Source organism: Ranitomeya variabilis, chromosome 8 (assembly GCF_051348905.1).
Source record: "Ranitomeya variabilis isolate aRanVar5 chromosome 8, aRanVar5.hap1, whole genome shotgun sequence".
Taxonomy (NCBI): domain Eukaryota; kingdom Metazoa; phylum Chordata; class Amphibia; order Anura; family Dendrobatidae; genus Ranitomeya; species Ranitomeya variabilis.
Window position 1 is genome coordinate 184014272 of NC_135239.1, and position 25269 is coordinate 184039540.

The 25269-nt window shown below is 44.5% G+C and overlaps 1 protein-coding gene across 2 annotated transcripts in view; it reads right to left on the reverse strand.

The window, feature by feature from the left end:
• Window positions 1–1903: 1903 nt before the first annotated feature.
• Window positions 1904–25269, reverse strand: part of CARD19 (caspase recruitment domain family member 19) — a 33327-nt gene continuing 9961 nt past the window's right edge. For both annotated transcript variants that reach the window (XM_077278124.1, XM_077278123.1), the window contains exons 2-6: window positions 18969–19111; window positions 18701–18854; window positions 8522–8581; window positions 8113–8184; window positions 1904–5668 (exon numbers count right to left, since the gene is read on the reverse strand). In XM_077278124.1, the coding sequence (XP_077134239.1) occupies window positions 5553–5668; window positions 8113–8184; window positions 8522–8581; window positions 18701–18854; window positions 18969–19111 (545 nt within the window). In that variant the 3' untranslated portion in view covers window positions 1904–5552. The remainder of the gene's footprint in view (window positions 5669–8112; window positions 8185–8521; window positions 8582–18700; window positions 18855–18968; window positions 19112–25269) is intronic.

Here is a 25269-nt window from a genome sequence, read left to right on the forward strand (position 1 = left end):
GTGCTCACTATGCTTCTAGATAAGTTCCTTGGGGGGTCTAGTTTCCAAAATGGGGTCACTTGTGGGAGCGCTCCAATGTTTAGGCACACAGGGGCTCTCCAAACGTGACATGGTGTCTGCTAGCGATGGAGATAATTTTTCATTCAAAAAGTCAAATGGCGCTCCTTCCCTTCCGAGCCTTACCATGTGCCCAAACAGTGGTTTACCCCCACATGTGAGGTATCGGTGTACTCAGGAGAAATTGTCCAACAAATTTTAGGATCCATTTTATCCTGTTGCCCATGTGAAAATGAAAAAATTGAGGCTAAAATAATTTTTTTGTGAAAAAAAAGTACTGTTTCATTTTTACGGATCAATTTGTGAAGCACCTGGGGGTTTAAAGTGCTCACTATGCTTCTAGATAAGTTCCTTGGGGGGTCTAGTTTCCAAAATGGGGTCACTTGTGGGGGAGCTCCAATGTTTAGGCACACGGGGGCTCTCCAAACGCGACATGGTGTCCGCTAAAGATTGGAGCCAATTTTTCATTGAAAAAGTCAAATGGCGCTCCTTCCCTTCCGAGCCCTGCCGTGCGCCCAAACAGTGGTTTACCCCCACATATGAGGTATCAGCGTACTCAGGACAAATTGGACAACAACGTCCATGGTCCAGTTTCTCCTTTTACCCTTGGGAAAATAAAAAAATTGTTGCTAAAAGATCATTTTTGTGACTAAAAAGTTAAATGTTCATTTTTTCCTTCCATGTTGCTTCTGCTGCTGTGAAACACCTGAAGGGTTAATAAACTTCTTGAATGTGGTTTTGAGCACCTTGAGGGGTGCAGTTTTTAGAATGGTGTCACTTTTGGGTATTTTCAGCCATATAGAACCCTCAAACTGACTTCAAATGTGAGGTGGTCCCTAAAAAAAATGGTTTTGTAAATTTTGTTGTAAAAATGAGAAATCACTGGTCAAATTTTAACCCTTATAACTTCCTAGCAAAAAAAATAATTGTTTCCAAAATTGAGCTGATGTAAAGTAGACATGTGGGAAATGTTATTTATTAACTATTTTGTGTCACATAACTCTCTGGTTTAACAGAATAAAAATTCAAAATGTGAAAATTGCAAAATTTTCAAAATTTTTGCCAAATTTCCGTTTTTTTCACAAATAAACTCAGAAATTATCGACCTAAATTTACCACTAACATGAAGCCCAATATGTCACGAAAAAACAATCTCAGAATCGCTAGGATCCGTTGAAGCGTTCCTGAGTTATTACCTCATAAAGGGACACTGGTCAGAATTGCAAAAAACGGCAAGGTCATTAAGGCCAAAATAGGCTGGGTCATGAAGGGGTTAAACATGTGCACGTGGCCTAATAACTCTGTGGTTCTGCCAGCATCTTAAAGACGCAGTGTGCACATACTCTTATGGAGTTTTCCTTCTTCACAGTTTTTCACTCCCATCGGTACAATTAAGACAATCAGCTGTGCTCGCCTTTCTCGGCTCTGGCTCTCTGCCGCTGCTCCTGGCGATGCTTTACAAGCTGCAGCGGTGACATCATGGCTACCGCAGGCGTGACTGCTGAGCTCAGCAGTGATGATGATGTAGATGGCATAAGAACTGCTGGTCCCATCTCATCATATCACAGCCTGTAGTCACCAAGAGCAATGGCAGGGAGCCGATGTTGGGGAAGGGGTGTACAGCTGACTAATGTCTGTATATAGGGCAAATTGATGGGGTTGAAAACCTATGAAGATAGAAAACCCCTTTAAAGCGTTCATGCTACTGACCAGAACAATGTCAACAATAGTGTTTAGATTACTTTTCACTATGCTTGCACATAAAAAAAACCCTATATAATGAACTAAACTACATAATTCTTTGGATCATCTCGGATTAAGATTTGGTGATGCTGCCATAATAATAATAATAATAATAATAAAAAAAATCAGGCTTTATTGAGCAAAGTTTTTAATATAGAAAAATAAACCATCAGCCACCGACTATAATAGGTGCAGTTCATATACAGTGGGCACGTGACAATATTGTGTACAACATCTCGCTTTACAGATTGGTGTAAAATTCCAGAACAAAATTAAAAAAAAAAAAAACCACACACACTAAGAGCTGAACAGTGATTTCAGCTCCAGAGCACCGTGCACAGTGAGACAAGCTGCTTGTGTCGAGTTGCATTAGAATAGAACTGGGCATCAGTGGGACCGTTTGCTCCCTGTGAGGTGCAAGATGCTCTTTTTACTCGATTGTATAAGTGGGAGGGAAGAGCTGTAAATTAGTGCAGTGGTTATTTGGCTGAATTCACACATCCATCTAGGAGGCTGTCAAGGTCAATAGAGCAGGAGAGGTGTCTGCAGAATAGTTCTCTTTCATGTTCCCTCGCCGCGTACACGACTACTTGGCTGAGCGTTCTTGTGTCTTCTATGGGGATAAAGCCGCTGCCAGGATCCTTTGGCAGCAGCTTATGTCCCCTGAAAACAAAAACAGTGGACATTTAAATTCCTTCTCTTCCCAGAACCATCTATCGGGATACCCTGGTGCACATCAGCTGGTCGTGCCAAAATTGTCAGGTTCTGCCTAATTTTATGTTATATGTATAGGACCTTAAAAATCAGACATGGGAGCAGCCCAAGTTTAGCAAGGAACATGGAGGAGATTCTCCTTTATATACAGAAAAAAAAAATGTCTCGGTGATTCATGGCATTCTTATCAAAATGATTTTAGTGTTTGGTTACCAAACCGAACCCCCTCAACAAAAACCAATCCATTAAAGTTACCTAAAGGGGTACGAGTTAAAACGCACTAGTGCACTATAGCTTATAAGGTACCATCTGTACAATGAAAATACTGTTAAGGGTATTTTTTTGTGATTTTTTTTCACTCTTGGCAGTTTTTTGGGGGCGTTCTCTAGGCCTGTTTTTTATGTGTTTTCTTCTTGCTTTCACTATACAGGCCAAAAAGAATCTACCGTATATAAAATGTAGATGAAAAGACTTCAGATGTCCTCATTCCAACTGTGAAACAACATTTTTGTTCTTTAAATCCTAGAAGACCTGTTGGAATGAACGTTGTTGGTTGCATTAAGGACCCAAACGTATTAGGGAATTGTTATCTATGCAGTTAAATGACAATAGGTGGTCATATTATGGGGTACATATATATTGTAGTGGTTATCTTCCAAGTAAAAAAAATTCCTGTAAGGATAATCCTGCATGATGACTTTTCTTGGTGCTCAATATATCACTCGTGGAACCGTAATACAGCAGTGTGAACAAAGCCTAAAGTACCTTCCTATATACAATATGAAGGGTGATGTGCACAGTGATCTGTAGCTAAAATCATTGGGATTTCAGAGAGAATCCGTACGATACAGTTCACCTGAGAACAAAGGTAAGAGCACACGGTCCGGCATCAAAGCCTGGCCGAACCCGCAACCACAGACAGTGGCCACAAGAAATGAATACTGTCAAAATAACTGTGGGTCACCTGAGAGATCAAAGCTTGAATCTAATGTCCATCAATAATGTGATACCATTCAACCTTCCTGTGCAACAAAAACACTGGCAGGAGCAAATTATCCTGAGATTACATATAAGATATTGGGCGACTCTCGAATGTTCGCACAGAAGTCAGATGTAATGAATACAATGGCAATTAATTAAAAAAATATATTTTCTGGCTGGTCTTAAATTCTGTAACAGAGATGGACTAATGGAAGAGTAATGGTTTCTCCATAAAAGGGACATATCAGCTGCAAATTTTCTGAGGTGAACAGTCCCTATGATTCCATTAACATACAGAAAAAAAAAAATGCTGTCGATTTTACCGAATTTGCATGTCGAAATACTGTTGACTTTAAAATGGGATTGTCCAGGATTATTTTAATTTTTCTTGTTTACTATGGGTCTAAACTTACAAGCAGGTTGTTTCTAAACAGAGGCAACTACCTGCCCGTTTTAAAAGGCGCTGGCTCAGAACTGTCACGGACCGCTCCAGCCGGCAATTCAGCTGTGCTCCATGTCAACAGAGCAGCTCTTTCTCTTCTGGGCTCATCTGTCGATAGGGCGTGACTGTTGATGTCATACTGTTAGACAGCTGGCTCCCTGCAGTTAGGCAGCCATGATGTTCGCAGTCACGCCCCTTTGAGAGAGCAGAAGAGAAGCCGCTTCTCTGTCAATTTGACTTCAGCAAAAGATGCTGAATCGCGTGAGACTGCTTTGTGATCAGCTACCTGCCTGTTAATTCTAAGGCCCATTAATAAAAAAGTTAAATTGTCCCAGATAACTTTTTTTATGCACAGGACAATTCCCAATGTGGGTTTTTCTGCAATGTGTGGATGAGAGTTGTTCGAATATCATCCACTTTGCTTCTTCTGTAATACGCTGCTGATTTTTCACCAGCAAATCTGGACTAAAAAATCCCGAAAGCTTTCATCCTATGTGTACGTGTATCAAATGTGCTGCAGACATTTCTAGACTGTCCCATATGAAACCTATATGCTTTCTACAGAAGGCACCTCCTTCTTATGGATCATGACTCTAAGCCCTCCCTACTTGTGTCTGGAGAATTTAAGGTAGCACTCAAGAAATGTTTTTTGCAATACCTACTCACCCGTTAATCATAGATATTATGTGCATTAAAACACATAAATCGCCGTCCTCTCCCGTTTCCAGCGCTGTTCCGGTCCTCTTCTGCACCACATAACTACAGTTCTTACTGGCCGGCTGTCTTTGAGGATTTATAGATTTACATAGAGAAAGCAACCTCTAATGTGAGTCTCATAGATTTACATTGAGAGACTGATTTCAGCCACATAGAAGGCGCTGGTTGGGTAGAACTGCAGTTACGTGAAACACAAAGTTCTAGAACAGCTGCTGGGAGCAGAAGAAGGCAATGATCTGTATACGTGAGACCCACCTCTCTGACTTGCATCTATCTCCAAAATTGCCCACCCAATCCAACCGTTCCACCTGCACTCTTATAAAACCAAAGTTGATAAACTGCTTATGTGATTTAGCCCAAAATAGTTTAAAGTAACCAAAAGGAACCATAAACCCCAACAAGAGAAAAAAAAAAATCTAGATTAAAATATTCATAACATAAAACACATGCAATGCATGCAACAGACAGTATATTACGGTCAAGCGATAACCGTTTCATAAGTCATAAAAAAAAATGGGAAAACATTTTTTTTTTTTTAAACTGAAGAAAAACCTGTTAAATGAGACGACAAAGGAGCATCTGAATACTTAAAAACGCAGGTAACGGAGTTTGACCCATCTTGAGCACGTTGGTGATTTGTTCAGTAACGGTTCATGTACAGATAGAAGATGATAACAGTTTGTATCGGCCTTTGGTCCACAATAAATCTTTGGACGGCAAGATTTTTGGAAAACTCCACACAAAATACTTGTCTTCCATAATATTCTTGCCTTTCTTTAACGTGGTGGAAGACGACCTAAGAACACCATGGACGGAGAAGAATCCTAATCTTTGGTAAATGTAAGCGTCGTGCACGGCAGATTGCTTCAAGTACATGGTCACCTAGTGGTGGAGGTTCTCAGTGACTCAACGCTGTGTCCTCCAGAAAAGAAATTAAGATGTTTCTGATGTGTCTCCCAAATCCAATAGCAGTAAAGCCAAATACTTTCTTGGCCGAGTCGGGTGACTTCACCTCTACAACGAAAAACATACATCAAAAGGATTGGTCCAAGTCGAGAATTAAAAATATAGAGAAAAACAAACTGATATTTGAAAACGTGTACTTTTTTCTTACTATAATCTGAAGTGTAGCTTTATTAGATGGTACCTCTAAAAAAAGTCATTATCTTGCTGTCCTTTTCCCCCACTTTTAGTGCACAAACCAGTATAATATCTCCAGGAGCTGTCCCTAGTCTCATGAGTCATAACTCTCCATCCATCTTTTTGGATAGGCATTTCCTTTTCATCCACATCTTGCCCACATAATAGGTGCTGGAACTTTGTTCTTCCACTTTCCAGCATGTATTGTACCTGCCACGGTTCTATATCTTGCCTGCCACCAAATCGTAAATCCTGCCCGCGTTATTGATGTATACAGTTTATCCTAGGGCCCCTGCTCTTCTCCATTTACACCTTTGGCCTGGGACAGCTCATAGAATCTCATGACTTCCAGTATCACCTGTATGCTGATGACACACAGATCTACATCTCTGGACCAGATATCACCTCCCTACTAACCAGAATCCCTCAATGTCTGTCCACTATTTCATCCTTCTTCTCCGCTAGATTTCTGAAACTTAACATGGACAAAACAGAATTCATCATCTTTCCCCCATCTCACGCGACCCCCCCAACAAACCTATCCATTACAGTAAATGGCTGCCCACTCTCCCCAGTCCCACAAGCTCGCTGCCTCGGGGTAATCCTTGACGCTGATCTCTCCTTCAAACCACATATCCAAGCGCTTTCCACTTCCTGCCAACTTCAACTCAAAAATATTTCACGAATCCGTACATTCCTCAACCAAGAATCTGCAAAAACCCTAGTCCATGCCCTCATCATCTCCCGCCTCGACTACTGCAACCTCCTGCTCTGTGGCCTCCCCTCTAACACTCTCGCACCCCTCCAATCTATTCTAAACTCTGCTGCACGACTAATCCACCTGTCCCCCCGCTATTCCCCGGCCTCTCCCCTGTCAATCCCTTGACTGGCTCCCCATTACCCAGAGACTCCAGTACAAAACCCTAACCATGATGTACAAAGCCATCCACAACCGGTCTCCTCCACACATCTGTGATCTCGTCTCCCGGTACTTTCCTGCACGCAACCTCCGATCCTCACAAGATCATCTCCTCTACTCCCCTCTTATCTCCTCTTCCCACAATCGTATACAAGATTTCTCTCGCGTATCACCCCTACTCTGGAACCCTCTACCACAACACATCAGACTCTCGCCTACCATCAAAACCTTCAAAAAGAGCCTGAAGACCCACCTCTTCTGACAAGCCTACAACCTGCAGTAACCACAGATCAACCAAACCACTGCACAACCAGCTCTACCCTCACCTACTGTATTCTCACCCATCCCTTGTAGATTGTGAGCCTTCGCGGCAGGGTCCTCTCTCCTCCTGTACCAGTTATGACTTGTACTGTTTAAGATTATTGTACTTGTTTTTATTATGTATACCCCTCCTCACATGTAAAGCGCTATGGAATAAATGGCGCTATAACAATAAATAATAATAATAATAATAATAATCTCCTGTTTGTAAAAGATCTGCCCAACATCCTAAAATCTATTTGGCATCTGAGCTCCCAGAGACAGATTACACTTGACAACAGGCAGCGAGCATGAGGATAGACAGAACGGAGACAAATAGTGGCCTACACAATGAATATGCAAAGTTCATCTAAAACTATGAATCCAGAGGTTGTCTCAACAATAGACAAGAGGAAAAAATATCACTATAACCAACCATAGAATTTTAGTAAATTTGCAACCAGCTGTTCCTCCTAGAAATGTAGGAATACATGGACATCACGATTTTCCTTTCCTTTGGGACAAACAGTACTGACATTGTCAGACTACGTAAGCACCAAGGAAAATGGTAATGCACAGAAGTCAATGTATACAACTGCAGTGTCCGTGTGCAACTGTTCATTGTGGACGGGTGCAGGAGCTACTTGTCATTACACGCACCTGTAAAATGGACAAGGATAGTGCACACTAAGTGGTTTTCAGTTCACATTGACTACCGTGGGCCACAGTACGGTCTGTTTCAGTCCAGAGTCCGGACCAAAAATTGGCTTATCCAAACCCGGCCACAGACCGGAGGAGACGCAGAGTGCAGCACTCCAATATTTCCGTTCCATAGACAATGAATGGAGCAAAGCTTGAGCATGCCTCATCCAAAATGGAGCTCTAAAGAACCTCATTCTTGGAAGCCAAAGCTACGATCTTGGTATCTCTGGGGCTCCCAGAGGCCAAACCCCCAGCGATCAGTAAGACACCCCTGTCCTATGGATTGGGAATATTTTGAAATGATTGAAACATCCCTTTATGCAAAAAAAAAATTGTACATTTTGCGCAGCTTTACACGACCTCACAGCTAGGCTTTCTTAGATTTTTCGATGTTTACCTGGGTTATTGTAATACATTAACAATGCCAGTCCTGCTGCAACACTGAAGCAAGCCAGGAAGAAGACGGGTCCTGCGAATGGAAGACAGGCGTCAGAAAAGATCACACGATAGATACAAGTATGATTGGCGGGGTGCATCTTCTAGGACCCCCTCCATTACAGACGAGACTGGACTTGAATGAATCGAATAACGTGGGATCAGCATTTGGTAATGTTTCTACGCCGAGTGCTCCTGGGGCTATGATCATTCTCTTCGCTGCAGGGCAAGGTGCAGGGACAATGGGGCGTACTCCCTACAGACAGGGTGTGCATGTCTGCAGCTCAAGCACCACAGGACAACCTCGGATCTGGATATCCTGCACTACATTCGTGTATACCAAGTACTGTCTTTACCGGCTAGTAACTTACCATGGTCATTGAGGATAACTTTCTCCAGGTCAGGGCTCATTTCTAGGCGATCCGAGTTATCTGTGATAGCAAAAAGAACACCTAAATATGAGGAAGATGCACAATTCTGCAACAACTTTTCTTATAACTTTGTGCTGCACCATTCCTCTGTTATTCCTCCTGGAAATACAGTTAGGTCCATATATATTTGGACAGAGACAACATTTTTCTAATTTTGGTCATACACATTACCACAATGAATTTTAAACAAAACAATTCAGATGCAGTTGAAGTTCAGACTTTCAGCTTTCATTTGAGGGTATCCACATTAAAATTAGATGAAGGGTTTAGGAGTTTCAGCTCCTTAACATGTGCCACCCTGTTTTTAAAGGGACCAAAAGTAATTGGACAGATTCAATAATTTTAAATAAAATGTTCATTTTTAGTACTTGGTTGAAAACCCTTTGTTGGCAATGACTGCCTGAAGTCTTGAACTCATGGACATCACCAGACGCTGTGTTACCTCCTTTTTGATGCTCTGCCAGGCCTTCACTGCGGTGGTTTTCAGTTGCTGTTTGTTTGTGGGCCTTTCTGTCTGAAGTTTAGTCTTTAACAAGTGAAATGCATGCTCAATTGGGTTGAGATCAGGTGACTGACTTGGCCATTCAAGAATATTCCACTTCTTTGCTTTAATAAACTCCTGAGTTGCTTTGTCTTTATGTTTTGGGTCATTGTCCATCTGTAGTATGAAACGACGACCAATCAGTTTGGCTGCATTTGGCTGGATCTGAGCACACAGTATGGCGGCTCTGAATACCTCAGAATTCATTCAGCTGTTTCTGTCCTGTGTCACATCATCAATAAACACTAGTGACCCAGTGCCACTGGCAGCCATGCATGCCCAAGCCATCACACTGCCTCCGCCGTGTTTTACAGATGATGTGGTATGCTTTGGACCATGAGCTGGACCACGCCTTCGCCATACTTTTCTCTTTTCATCATTCTGGTAGAGGTGGATCTTGGCTTCATCTGTCCAAAGAATGTTCTTCCAGAACTGTGCTGGCTTTTTTAGATGTTTTTTAGCAAAGTCCAGTCTAGCCTTTTTATTTTTTTTTTTTTTTTAAACAATAAATTTTTATTGAAAGTTTTCGGTTTACATATAAGAGATAATTAAGGTAATCAAAAAAAAACAGAATGAGTCTTTACATACAAACTGAACAATAGTGCATGTGGTTAACTAACATGCAGTCATACAACCTAAACGAAGTAAGGGGAAGGGGGAATAGGGAAGGGAAGCCCGAGTGAAGGGGTGTATAGCGTCTGAGGAGTATGGTAGGTTATTCTGAATCTGACTGGTTGTGGTTAGTTAGGTATAGTACCGGTGTGGCAAAAGGGGTATGGTTGGTGTATTCTGCCCAGGGGAACCATATTTTCTCGAATTTGCCAACTTTGTCCATTAAAATAGCCGACAATTTCTCGTTGATCATGTACCAGGTGAGACGTGTTTTGACCGCGGAAAAGTCTAAATTTGTTTTTTTCCATGCCAAAGCAATGATTTGTTTTGCTGCCAAAAATATAAATGAGATAAGGGATCGGGTATGATTAGGGATATTGGGGATACGTTTGTTGAGTAACGCCTCCCATGGGTTTTTTTTAAGGTTGATGTTTGTTATGGAAAAAACCAAATGGTATATCCTAATCCAAAACTTTCTGACAATCGGGCACAGCCACCATATGTGGAACATGTCTCCTGTAGAATCGCATCCCCTGAAGCAACTTGGGGAGTGGTTAGCCACAGCTTTAGCTACTCTAGCAGGGGTCAAATACCATCGGGTTAGCACTTTGTAGTTGGTTTCCAGCATGAGTGTATTTAACATTCCTCCAGTAGAAGAGGACCAAATTTGAGACCATTCCGAATCAGTCAGGGTAGATCCGATGTCCGACTCCCAGCGAACGGTATATTTCAAACAATGTCTATGGGAAGGGGCATTAATGTATGAATAGAGGAGAGAAATAATCCCCGAGGCATGTGGGTTTTGGCGACACTTTTGTTCAAATGGGGTCATGGAATAGGGAGGGGTAGAATTTTTTAATAAGGAGTTGACAAAATTTTTTAATTGTAAGTAACGAAAGATTTCTCCGGGTGGGAAGTGGTATTTTTCCTGTAAGGCCGGGAATGGGATTATCCCGTCGATATTGAACAGTTGGTGAACCTTAGTTATACCGGCTTCAATCCATCTATAAAAACTTTTGAGAGATCCCACGCCGGGGGGGAATAGGGTATTACCCCAAATGGGAGCTAAGGGTAAAAAGGGTGAGATCAGTTGTGAGGAATATTTTAGAGTGTCCCAGATTGTAAGAGAATGCTTTATAATGGGGTTCAAGATGTGTTTGCGTTGAGTTGGGAGGATCCATAATACTGTGTCAAGCGTACTAGGTTGCATTTCGAATGCTTCCAGGGAAAGCCATAATGGGGGTTCGTTGTAGGCATGGTATAAAGTCAGTTGGCCTAATTGTGCTGCGCGGTAATATTTCAAAAGGTTGGGGACTCCCAAACCCCCCTTCAAGCGGTGACGGTATAAAGTAGCCTTGTTAACCCTCGGGATACCTCCTCTCCATACGAAAGGGTCTATAGATCTTTGGGCCAATTTAAAAAAGTGTGAGGGGATGGGTACAGGTAGAACGCGAAATAAATAGAGCAGTTTGGGGAGGATTGTCATTTTTAGCGCGCGTACACGGCCCAACCAAGAGAGATGCAGTTTCTCCCATGATTGGAGCAAGAGGCGAAGTTTCCGAAGCATAGGAGGATAATTAGCCGCATAAAGGGAGTCTAGGTTAGCAGTTAGTTTAATCCCCAAATAGTCTAGTTGGTCAGTGGCCCATTGGAACGGAAAGTTGTGTTGGAGAAATGATACAGTTGGTCGCGAAAGGGATATGTTCATAGCGTAGGATTTGCTGGTGTTTAAGTGGAGGCCTGATATAGTTTCGAAGCTTTCTAGAGTAAGTAGGAGGGCCGGCAAAGATGTCTTAGGGGACGACAAAAGTAATAGCATGTCGTCCGCAAATAAAAGAAGTTTGTGAGAAACTGACGCCACTTCCACACCCTGAATCTCAGAATTAAGACGCATATGAATAGCTAAAGGTTCAAGCGCCAAAAGAAACAACAGGGGTGAAAGGGGACATCCCTGCCTGGTCCCCCTACCAATTGGGAAGTATGTGGAAGAAAAGCCATTGTAACGCACGCAGGCCGAAGGGGAACTATAAAGGGCGTGAATCCAAGAAAGAAAGTGGTCGGGAAACTTCCATCTCCGCAGCACAGCAAACAAATATGGCCATGAGATAGAGTCAAAGGCTTTTTTGAAGTCTAATGACAGTAGCATACTTGGTATATCACGGTGTTTGCAGAGGTGCAACAGATGGGAGACCCTGCGTACGTTATCTGAAGCCTGTCTCCGAGGGACAAAACCCACCTGGTCTTTGTAGATCAGGGTACCCAGGCCAGAATTCAATCTTTGGGATAGTATTTTGGCTAAAATTTTGAGATCTATATTGATAAGGGATATTGGTCTATAGTTAGACCAGAGTAGGTGGTCTGTATTGGGTTTAGGTATCATAGATATTGCTGCAATTAGAGAAGCTGCACCAGGCTGGTTACCTTCTCTCAGGGAGTTGAAATAATTAGTGAGATGGGGGATCAGAATTGGAGCATATTTCTTGTAATAAAGGGCCGTAAAACCATCGGGGCCAGGTTTTTTGTTAGTTTTCAATTGTTGAATGGCTAGTTCAATTTCGCTTGAAGTTACGGGTTGGTTGAGGAGTTCAGTCAGATCAGAGCCGAGAGCCGGAAGGGGAATAGAATCTAAAAATTTCTCTATTGCTTCAGAATTCGAGGTAGTTGGGGCCCTGTACAGCTGTTTGAGTTTTTGTTGGAAGAAGTGGGCAATTTGTTGTGGGTTAGATGTGATACCCGTGGGTGTACGTATTCGAATAGGGGGCCTGGGTAAAGGTAGGCATTTTAAGCGCCGGGCTAAGTTAGAGTTATTTTTATTGTTAAGAGCATAGAAGCGTTGTTGTGACCAACGTATGGCCCGGTCTGCTATCTCAGAGAGGCTAAGATCTAATTCAGTGCGAGCATGGAGAAGGTCGCGATACGTAATTGGTGAAGGGTTATTTTTCATCTGAGACTCTAAGGCTAACACCCTGCCCTCCAGTTCAGCTATCTTCGCGTTCCTGTCTTTTTTCTTACGAGAGGCCTCCTGGATGCAGAGACCTCTTAGCACAGCTTTATGAGCTTCCCAAAGGGAGATTGGCGATGAAGCTGAATGTTGATTTAAGGAGAAATAATCATCAATGTGATTTTTCAGCCTTTGAGAAATATCGGGATAGGAGAGCAGTGAGTCATTCAGAGTCCAGTTGAATGAACGGGGCCGTGGGTGGAGCGTCGAGCATGTAAGGAGATTTGGGGAGTGATCTGACCAGGGTGTAGAAAGAATGGATATATTGGAAATGTTTGGGAGAAAGGATGGGTTAGCAAAAATGTGGTCGATTCTAGTGTACACTAGGTGGCGTGCGGAGAAGTACGTGTAGTCTCTATTAGAGGGGTGGATCTCCCTCCATAAGTCCACCCAATGATGTTGGGCGAGAAGCTTATTAAGAGCGGTTGAAACCGCAGAAGGGTAAGGCTGTGGGGGATTAGAGGGATGGGGGTATGAGGATTTATCGAGGCTAGCTTTCAGTATGCAATTGGAGTCTCCACATAATATTGTGGTGCCTTGAGCATGTTCGGAGACTAATTCCAGTAACTGGGAAAAGAAAGTGGCTTGGTGGGAGTTGGGAGCATAATAGGAGACAAAAGTGACCAGTTCGTCCGATATCGAACCTGTCACCATGATATAGCGTCCTTCCTTGTCAGCTACTGACGACTTAAAAACGAAGGGGACAGATTTTTTAAAACAGACCGCGACTCCTTTGGTTTTATTTGGGGCGTTCGCCATGTAAAAAAGTGGATAAGAAGTGGACATAAATTTGGGGTAGGAGCTGGTTGAAAAGTGCGTCTCTTGGAGGCAAACCACGTCTGCCTGTTGGGATCTATAGTAACGAAAGGCCTTAGTACGTTTGTGAGGGGAATTTAGGCCCCTCACATTGTGTGATAAGATCTTTAACGGCATGATGAATGGTTGTTGAATTTGCTTATGTTGGCAGCAAGTTTTGGGTCGTTGGCAGAGTTAGAGAAATTGTTGTTAGGTGAACCAAATTGGTAGAGTGTACTCGGGCGAGTAGAATGGATGGAAGGGAAGGTAGGTTGAACAATAACTATGATTAGGACAGGGTAGGAAGAACTTTTCGGGGGGGGGGGGGGGGGACTGTTGTTGGCTAAGCACATAGTGCGAAGCATCAGTGTACAAGGACACTGTGGGGTCATGAGGGTCCGCTAGGGGGCACAATGGAACATATTTAAATGTTGTGAAGAACAGGAGTTAGAGCTAGGTAGTAGGTAAAGTAAAACTAGAAATTCAATTTCGCAGGCTAGGAGTGGGCTTTTCGTGGCGCCATGGGAGTTAGGGATAGGGGGCGTAGTGCAAGACCTGAAAATAACCATTATATTAAACATAGGTAATTAACGACTTAATATGGTCTATTGAGATAACTGAAACCAGGCTGCCCATTTAAAAGGCCTGATAAAATTCTACAACTTAACACATTATAAAGAGGAGAAAAGAGAAGAGGGGAGAGAAAAAAAAAAAAAAAAAAGGGGGGGGGGGGAAACAAAGAAGAACACTGTGAAAAACTCGTGTAATATACTGTACATAGTCACATGTCTGAAGTGAAGAGCAAGTCAAATGGTGATGACAGTCTGGAAGTTCGATTGAAACGAGAGCTGGAACAGCTTCTGCAGGGTAGGTAGTGGAGCTGAACGCTCCAAGAATGCCTGAAACAATAAACTGAAGAAAAAAAAAAAAAAAACACATATGAACTGATTGTTCCAAAGAGCATTGTAAAGTATAGCGTGTTGTGTCCGGGGCTTCACTAAGAGATTGTCCTGAAGAGAAGCCTATGGAGTAGTATAGATGCAAGCTAAAATTAGTGGATTTCCAGCACGTCATGGGGGAGCCGGAGGATCACGTGGTCCGGGACGGAGGGTCGCAGGTTGGGGCCTCGAGGAAGAAGGGGGGGGGGGGGATGATGGGGGGTCCATGAGTTGTAGTTTGGACAAACAGCGGCTCGCTCCTTCAGGGGAAAGAACTGTATGGACCATGTCGAGATGAGAGAAGATCAGTTTGAATGGGAAGCCCCAGCGGTACTTGATATTGTTGGAGCATAGGACCTCCAGGTATGGTTTCATAGCACGTCTTTTGGCGATGGTAGAGGGGGCCAAGTCGGAGAACAGCTCATATGAGTGGCCTTGAAATACCAGCGGTGACGAATTCCTAGCTGCACGTAAGAGCTGTTCCTTAGTTTTGTAATGATGTAGTTTAAGGATGATATCTCTTGGTGGGCCTTCCGGATTACGTTTACTCAGGGCTCTATGAATTCGGTCCATTTCTAGGCGTTCTATAGGGATTCCTGGTGAAAGTTCCTGGAAGAGAGCCGTCGCCGTGGACTGGAGATCGGTGATTGTTTCGGGTAAGCCCCTGATTCTGATGTTGCACCTGCGGGCTCGATTTTCGAAATCTTCCAGTCTGTTATTAAGGGTGTGAATTTCGTCGTGTAGCATCTCGATGTCTTTCTCGTGAGTTGCAAGGGTTGAGTGAGTAGCGTCCATTTTGTCCTCCAGGTCAGAGGTGCGGGAACCAAGTTCTCTGATCTCTTTAGTTAAATCCTTGGTCAATTTTTCTGACATTTTGAGTAATTCTGAGTGTAAGATTGTTTGAAACTGTGATAGTAAGGCAGATTGATCTGAGATTGAAGTATTAGGGGTTTTGGTTATTAAAGCTGGAATCATTTCAGAGTCCGCACCTTCAGGTATAGACGAATTAGAGGATTCTGACTGGGAGAAGGGGCCCGAGGACATATCGCCGTCCAGATCTGTTAAAGCGGCAAATCTGTTGTTGGGTTGTTTTGAGCTAGCTCTGCGTGCTTTAGGCATGAGGGCGAGTTGAGTAGGGAAAGGGCTCCGTGGTGCTTTTCCTTTTCAAGGAGAAAGGGTCAGAAGGAGGGCATATTGCAGAGCGACCCCTAGCGGATATAGGAGGGGCACTTTAAGGCATTACAAGAGTTTTAAGGTGCATTAAAAACTGGGCCTATTCAGGGTGGAGGCGTAGCGGAGGATTGTCAGAGATAAATAAGTCAGGGAAGCTTCAGCAGGGGGCCGGTCCACCGTCCCGACTTAGGTCCCAGACAGCTCTGTAGCGCCCAGTCAGGAAAGGCAACGGGCCTTGATATCACTGTCGGGACCTTATCACAGACAGCCCAGGCGGTCGGGGGATCACTCACTAGCCCCCCTTCCCCCGCTCAGCTTGACCCTGATGTACGGGGGGCCTGCGGAACCACCGCAAAGAGATCCAGGGGACACGGGGGCCGCGCAGCTGACCGTGCCCCACTTGATGGTAGGAGCAGAGGACCAGAGTTTAGGGCCGGGTAGCAACTTCCTCTGTGTCTGAGGCCCAAGTCACTCACAGATGTGAGGTGAGGGGATATATCACGGGGCGACCTCTCACCTCTGCCGTAAGGTGTCGCCAGGCACCGGGGGGTCCCCCGTCCACTGGAGGGCTTCGGGTTTTCTATAACGGCACGGTGGAGCGATGGCGCTCGGGCTTGCAGTTCCAGGGGTCCGGCACGCCACGCCTGAGGGCCGCAAACAATGGCCGCGCGTCCTCCTCTCTCCTCACAGGGAGCCAGCCACCAGCGGCACGGACCAAGCGCCCCCTAGCGGAAACAGCCTCCACCGCTAAGTCTCGACGCTGGAAGGGGATCCCGGGGAAGAGCGGGCGGCACAGCTCGGCAGCGGCTCCTGAGCGGCCGGCGCACGGGTAAGCACCGACCGGTGTATCTCCTCCGCGGCGTGAGCCGGAGTGCACGCCGCCTCCCCTATGGCCCAAGGGAAGGTCGGCCGGCGCGCGAGCCTGCAGTGCTCACCGTGAATCACAGCGCCGCGGCCCCCGTTCCTCTTTGGCGGCGATCCGACCCCGGCCGCAGGGACCCCCGGGTCCGGGACAATGGGGGAAAGCGAGCCTCCTCTTCGGACTAAGTTCGGGTCGCCTCACTGATGGAGGGAGGCGCCGAGAGTTCTCCGGCCGGAAGTAGGTCGCACCAGCGTCTCACAGGCCGCAGGCCCGACTATGGGCCTCAGTTCGGTGCCGTAGTTTTCGGCCGTTATTTGCCACCACCGCGGCCAGATATCACGCCAGTGGCTCCGGGGCTGCAGATTGCTGCCTAAATTCTCGGTAGATGGAAATCTAGTAGGCCTGAAAACGGGTGGATTACCCTCGTGGTTCAGGGAGCTCTGGGAACCATGTCTTGCTCCTTTGGTAGCTGGCCACGCCCCTTCTAGCCTTTTTATTCTTGATGCTTATGAGTGGCTTGCACCGTGCAGTGAACCCTCTGTATTTACTCTCATGCAGTCTTCTCTTTATGGTAGATTTGGATATTGATACGCCGACCTCCTGGAGGGTGTTGGTCACTTGGTTGGCTGTTGTGAAGGGGTTTCTCTTCACCATGGAGATTATTCTGCGATCATCCACCACTGTTGTCTTCTGTGGACGCCCAGGTCTTTTTGCATTGATGAGTTCACCAGTACTTTCTTTCTTTCTCAGGATGTACCAAACTCTAGATTTTGCCACTCCTAATATTGTAGCAATTTCTCGGATGGGTTTTTTTCTGTTTTCACGACTTAAGGATGGCTTGTTTCACCTGCATGGAGAGCTCCTTTGACCACATGTTTACTTCACAGCAAAACCTCCAAATGCAAGCACCACACCTCAAATCAACTCCAGGCCTTTTATCTGCTTAATTGAGAATGATGTAACGAAGGGATTGCCCACACCTGTCCATGAAATAGCCTTGGAGTCAATTGTCCAATTACTTTTGGTCCCTTTAAAAACAGCGTGGCACATGCTAAGAAGCTGAAACTCCTAAACCATTCATCCAATTTTAATATGGATACCCTCAAATGAAAGCTGAAAGTCTGAACTTCAACTGCATCTGAATTGTTTTGTTTAAAATTCATTGTGGTAATCTCAATAACCAAAATTAGAAAAATGTTGCCTCTGTCCAAATATATATGGACCTAACTGTATATGAATTAAATAGCCAACTGGGCGTTACCGTTCTTCTTGTCAAAAGGGTGTGTCTCTACACAATCTGACATTGTCAGCAGTGATTGGACAGTGTCCGAGTCACAATGGTCAACCGCGTCTGAGTAACCATGAACAAGTGTAAAAGGTGTTCATAGCTTTAAAAGAGGTACTCTAGAGGCAACTAAGTGGAACTGAAATACCCCTTAAAATGTGTTGCCCAGAACTTGGTAACCCCTTCTTAAATGCTGTAATTCCCCATGCAAAAGAGATTAAAAAAAAAAAGTACACATCTCTTGCACTGGTGCTGTTCCTAGTGCTTGTGTGTTAGTGATGCCACATGAGCAGGATTGGACTGGCCCACCGGAGAACAGGAGAATCCTCCGGTGGGCCCCTGTGATCTTATATGATCGGTAATTGGCACTATATATTTGAATCTCTATGCACAGACAAAGGCGGCATCTTATTCATTTATCAATCTACTCAGTCCATTGTTGCATAAATTTGTGATTAAGGGTAATGTCACGTTTGCATGTGGGACTGGAGTTGGTTACTGGTGGGCCCTTGGTGGCACCCAAGTCCGACAATTCACGTGAGTGTTACAGCCGATAAGTGGGCGCTGATGGGCTGCAGCACTCACACTTCCCTGAGATGGAACTAGGACATCCGATGGAAGTGTTAATGCTGATTATTATGCCACGTGAGCACTGCAGGCTATGACAGGGAGCATCAGAAGACAATGCCAACATCGCAGTAGCAGCGCCAGTGCAGGAGGTGAATACGTTTATTTTTTTAAACTGGGGACTACAGCAATTAAGAAGAGGTGACGATTCAGTCCATTGGGTTTCCATAAGAACATATAAATTGCTATTATCTGACACCTGATGACATCGGAGGTGGTGTCATGGTGGCTACTTGGGCTTGTTGATGGATGGCAGTGGAGTTGGAGCTGCTCGCTGTCACTTACTCAGGTTGTTTCTGCTGGGCAGGGTGGAATACACCGCGTCTGCGTTGTTTTGGAGCGCCCTGTAGAACTCCTGACATTCTCGTTCCCCCTTTCTCTGTAGATGCGTCAGTAGATCAGACAGTCGGGTGCGAAGAGGGGTTTGAAGACTCCTAAACTGTAAAGAACTATGTTTAAAGTCAGTCTGAATGTTAAACTGCTGAACCTCCCATCCGACTCCAGTCTGATGACCAGAGCTCCTTACACTGGCGACACAGAAGTTTTACATTACCTTTTCAGCTTCTTTATTGGACAGAACTTGGGGATAGACACGATTTAGCTGCAAAATGATTTTGTCCACCACCCTTTCAGTCAAATGCTTGTTACTCTTCAGGTGGGCTACGTCCTGCAGGAGCCGCTCGGAGTAAGTGTGGTCTGAAAACAATAGGAAAAAAATGACAAGAGTAAGAGCAAGTCGTAATAATCTTCTAACATTGATGATCATCTCCAGAACGGTGAAAGCGAAGTGATAAAGAGTGGATTTGGTTGTTTAGATGCTACTCATCCACATAGGACCATAGAGGCTGGGGAGACATAGTGCTCGGTACACGCAGCATGCATCCAAGGGGTGTCCAGTTGAGTAGGCGCATCCTAAATGTCGCGGTGGCTTTCCACTGCATTATTAGAAATAATGGTCCTGCGATATTCAGTCACTTCGCGGCTGCTACATGTCAACACAACCTTAAAGGTATTGTTCACTACTGTAAATCTAGGTTCCTCCCAGTAAAATAATAACACTCACCTCTACCAGTGTCGGCACGGACTCTCCCAGGGCTCGCGTGACTTTAGCTCATCCAATCAACACTGCCTTTACTCTTCCCTCTTTTAGACAAAGCCAGACATCCAGAGGAATTGAGAGGGTGGCCGCAGCTCTCATTTCCCCCCATGTCAATTATGTCCATAGGAGAAGAGAGTGAAGCCAGAGCTGACTTATGTGATGCAATCCCTGCTGCCAAATGTTATGCAATCCCCGGGAAACCCAGTGCCAAGACCACTGGAACGGCACCAGAGGGAAGTAGAAGGGTTATTATTTTACTGGTGGGAAAACATAGGGGTTGTCTGAGTAGTGGACCACCTCTTTAAGAAAAAACAATTGTTCAAAAAGTGTACAACTATTTTAACCCACAATGAACTGCAAATAAAAAAATAAAAGTACATAAAGTGAACAGTGCCAGGAACAGCAGAGATGTAATGTGTGTAAAATTGCTTGTTGCAGTATTTTTTTCCCCTCTTCATTCAGTCTCAATCACTCATTCAATCTTCCCATAGGAAAACCCACGTTTCCCTATATTTTCTCAGACAATCAAAACCCTTTTAGGACACCCAGGAGACTCTCAGGAATCAATTAGCCGATGCCACATGCACTCAGGCAAGACAATTACATATGACAGCCATTGTGCTACAAATCTGTATTAAATACGGCAATTACCGACTCCTATGTGGCGATGTAGGAGATGGAGCCCAGCGACAACTCTTCATGGGAACTCAAGCACTTCTGGACTGTCGAAGGATTGAAAAAGTTCTAAGAGCATGGATGTTTTATCCAATGTATCCCTGCCCTCCATCCACCTGTACAGATGGGACAATTGGAGAGATTTTGGGGGCGCTCACATGGCCAGCACCCTTAGGGTACGTGCACACAATGTCTTTTAGATGCCGTCGTGCCTGCTGAGTTTTTCCTGCAACAAACGCTTTCATCATATTTTTAATGTCTGTTTCGGTGGCTTTCCCACCAGCGTTTTTCTTACAAAATACATATATTAATAGTGAGAGGCTCCAAAGCAGAAGCCGCCCAAAAAATGAACCAGTCACTTCTTTTAACCACTTTGCAGCTCTGGATGCCTGTAGCGGTGAAACGACATTCAAGAAAACTGAACATGTGCACAGCAAGTCGGTTTTGCATTGTTGTGCATTCTTTAGGTACTTTTTCAGCGCTTTTTCTGGTGGATCCAAGAGTAATCCACCTGAAAAAGACGTTGTGTGCACATACACTTAGAGGCTTTTTCCACTATGGCACCGATGATCTATCCATAGGATTGGTCATCAATATCAGATCTATCGAGGTCTGCCACAAATCAGATTAAAGGGATATGCCCATATCTAAGATCCTATATCAATAAATAATAGATTAATAATAAAATATTAGCAAATATCTCAAGTTAGAAATGTAGTACAGTTTTTCTGATTCACTGTCTCTTTCCTTATTTACAGGTATTGCAGGACCTTAGGTATCCATGGTTACGACCACTGATATAGTGACAGCTACATGCTAGTGGTCGTAAACATGGATGCCCAAGGTCCCATAACACCTGCACATGAGGAAATACGTAGGGAATCAGAAGAACTATACTACATTTCTTATTAGAGGTATTTGCTAATATTATTATTGTTACACCTCCAACATATTGGGATAGGATCTTGGAGATGGGAATACCCCTATACATTTGGTGGCTGTTACCAAGAACTGCAGCTCATCCCCTACTCAAGAGTCAACTCCTCGTGTTAGTCGGACACAACTTGCCTGAACGTGCCCATATATCTTACATACAATACATACAATGTGGGCCGAACACAAACAGATGAATAATCCGGGGTGCTGCCATACATCTCTGGCAGTTACTTATCTACCTAAAGAACTAAAGGTTAGAGCATTTGCATTAAACAAGTTGTCTGGTACTTATATATTAATGGCTTATACTTAGACTAGGTCATGAAATGCCAGATCGGTCAATGGGGGGGGGGCAACATCCGGCGCCCCCATCAATCAGCAGTTCTTGGTGCCTATAGCAGCGGATGTGTTCAATGGTTGCCCTGCACAGCTACGTCAACTGTATAGCGGCTGCACCCTGGTACCGGCCCCCACATCTGCCCCCTATTGGAATGAATGTGTAATTTATATCTCCTTGTAATGAAAAATGCCTTCCTTCATCCCAGATTTTGCTATGGTGAGTGTTGACCCATGATTGCTTGTCCCATCCCTGGCTTTTTCAGCAGAATTCTGACTGACATTGATCGCTGCAGTTGACGGAGTGCCAGAGACAGACTGACATCTAACGGACATTTCTGGTAATATAAATATACTTCGCTAATTTCTATATATCCAAATATTTTAGTGTGTCGTTTCTTCAAAGGTAAACCTCATCCTTCTGGGATACAGTTTGAGTGCGCTGTTCACATTGTTAGGAGGAAAGTTTAATCTTCTTCAGCAGCACTGACACACTGCTCAGTAATCCTCTTACTGACCGGGCGGCTGACTCATCTCCTTTTACGCATAAGAACTTATGTCCCGGCTGAATTGACTTTCTGCATGGTAAGGGTACCGTCACACAGTGGCATTTTCATCGCTACGACGGTACGATTCGTGACGTTCTAGCGATATCGTTACGATCTCGCAGTGTCTGACACGCAGCAGCGATCAGGGACCCTGCTGAGAATCGTACGTCGTAGCAGATCGTTTGAAACTTTCTTTCGTCGCTGGATCTCCCGCTGTCATCGCTGGATCGTTGTGTGTGACAACCATCCAGCGATGCGTTCGCTGGTAACCAGGGTAAACATCGGGTTACTAAGCGCAGGGCCGCGCTTAGTAACCCGATGTTTACCGTGGTTACCAGCGTAAAAGTAAAAAAAAAAAAAAACGTACATACTCACCATCTGATGTCCGTCAGGTCCCTTGCCGTCTGCTTCCCGCTCTGACTGTCTGCCGGCCGGAAAGTGAGAGCAGATCACAGCGGTGACGTCACTGCTGTGCTGTGCTCTCACTGTACGGCGGCGCTCAGTCACAGCAGGAAGCAGACGGCAAGGGACCTGACGGACATCAGATGGTGAGTATGTACGTTTTTTTTTTTTTTTACTTTTACGCTGGTAACCACGGTAAACATCGGGTTACTAAGCGCGGCCCTGCGCTTAGGAACCCGATGTTTACCCTGGTTACCTGGGGACTTCGGCATCGCTCCAGCGCCGTGATTGCAAAGTGGGACCGCAGTCTACGACGCTGGAGCGATAATTATACGATGCTGCGACGTCACGAATCGTGCCGTCGTAGCGTCCAAAGTGTCACTGTGTGACGGTACCCTTAAGAAAGGTCTGCAAGAATAGGATAAGCAATCTGGAAGGATGGGAAGTTACTCAGAAGGAACAGCAACAAACTAAAAGCTTTCCCTGACACAAGCTGAAGAATCTGTGACATCGCATCTATAAGGCCACGTTCACACAGTCAGTAATTTACCTCAGTATTTGAAAGCTAAAACCAGGAGTGGGTGATAAATACAGAAGTGGTGACGTATTTCTATTACACTTTTCCTCCGATTTTGGCTTACGAATACTGAATGTGGCCTAAGAATGATTTTGAGAAGATCGGCCAACCATCTGCTGTGTATGGACGGCCTTTACAGATTACAGTATATCGGGAGAGATCAGGATCACTTGGTTGGAATTCAATCACCAGATCCTTGTTTAGAAGGGGAAAAAAAAGCTGCCGCCAGATAATTCTGCCAGCAGTTCTCATAGGGTACACAGGAGCGCTTGGTCAATCTGAGCCTTCCTCTGTATGTGAGACTTAAATGAGTTGTCCAGTACTTTTATACTGAAGACCTGTCCCTGGGTAGGTCATCAATATCTCATACATGGGGTGCGACTCCCGGCACCCCTGCCGATCAGCTATGTCCGGTGCCTGCCGGATTTGATCAGTTGCGGGGCAGAACAGAAAAGCGTCTTTCAAACAGTGGCAGACTTGCAGTACCAAGCATTGGCCACTATAGTTAATGGAACTGTGCTGTTCCACAACTGATCACATCCGACCGCCACCGGGGAACAGTTGATCGGCAGGGGTGCAGCGTGTCGCACCCCTACAGATCAGATATTAATGACCTTTTCTGAGGACACTGGACAACCCATTAAAGAACAACAGGTGTCAGGCAAAAGATCGTTCAGCTGACAGCTATCAACACATGTATGGCCAGCTTTACAAATAAACCCCATTACTGTTTCATACTGACAGTCCCTTTTTAAAATGAAGTCAGGTAATCAAGGTGGATTCAGCTTCTCTACCTCCACGTTTGGCCCCTCTTGAGGCATTCACCAAACTACTACAATCCCTGACAAAAATTATGGAATCACCGGCCTTGGAGGATGTTCATTCAGTTCTTTATTTTTTATTAAAAAAAAAAAGCAGATCACAGACATGGCACAAAACTACAGTCATTTCAAATGGCAACTTTCTGGCTTTAAGAAACACTAAAAGAAATCAAGAACAAAAAATGTGGTAGTCAGTAATGGTTACTTTTTTAGAACAAGCAGAGGGGAAAAATGTATGGACTCACTCAATTATGTGGGGAAAAATTATGGAATCACCCCCTAAATTTCAATTTCCAAAACTAACACCTGCATCAAATTAGATCTGCTCGTTATTCTGCATCTAAAAGTGAGTGATCACACCTTGGAGAGCTGTTGCACCAAGTGGACTGACATGAATCATGGCTCCAACACGAGAGATGTCAATTGAAACAAAGGAGAGGATTATCAAACTGTTAAGAGAGGGTAAATCATCGCGCAATGCTGCAAAAGATGTTGGTTGTTCACAGTCAGCTGTGTCTAAAATCTGGACCAGATGCAAACAACATGGGAAGGTTGTTAAAGGCAAACATACTGGTAGACCAAGGAAGACAACAAAGCGTCAAGACAAGAAACTTAAAGCAATGTGTGTCCAAAACAGGAAATGCCCAACAAAACAAATGAGGAACGAATGGGTGGAAACTGGGGTCAACGTCTGTGACCGAACTGTAAGAAACAGCTTAAAGGAAATGGGATTTGCTTTTGCAGCTGCTGCCCGACATTAAGTACTGCTGCTCAGCTTGTAACCATAATCCCCCGTCCTTCTCCTGTGCTGTAATCCAGAGTATAGTCCCATTTAATATTATATATAAATAGCGATAGGATTACACCATCCTATGGGCAATACTTCACACTTATCTACATTACACCTCATCTGGAGAGAGAGAGAGAGAGAGAGAGAGAGAGAGAGAGAGAGAGAGAGAGAGAGAGAGAGAGAGAGAGAGAGAGAGAGAGAGAGAGAGAGAGAGAGAGAGAGAGAGAGAGAGAGAGAGAGAGAGAGAGAGAGAGAGAGAGAGAGAGAGAGAGAGAGAGAGAGAGAGAGAGAGAGAGAGAGAGAGAGAGAGAGAGATTTTTTATTATTTCTTCCCCCCGTTTTGGTTTACACTAGATTTTCTTTTTTAAGTCAAAACTAAGTTTGAAACACTCAAAATATTGAAAGATAGTAAAATAAGTAATGCTCATCTTACATCTCCCCTGCTTTCATCTGTACATTCTGCTGGCTCTAGAGGCATAGAGGAGAGCAAGGCAAGTAACCCAGGACTAATGTCCCATAAGTGCTTCCTAAAAACAAGTAGTGCCCCACCCATAAAATGTAATGATACCAACTGAGTGCCGTCTTTGTTCACCTACTTCTCACCCCCACTTACCGCAAGCGGCTGAGTATCGACTTCCCCGCACACGGGGCAGGCTGGCACAGGTAGCCC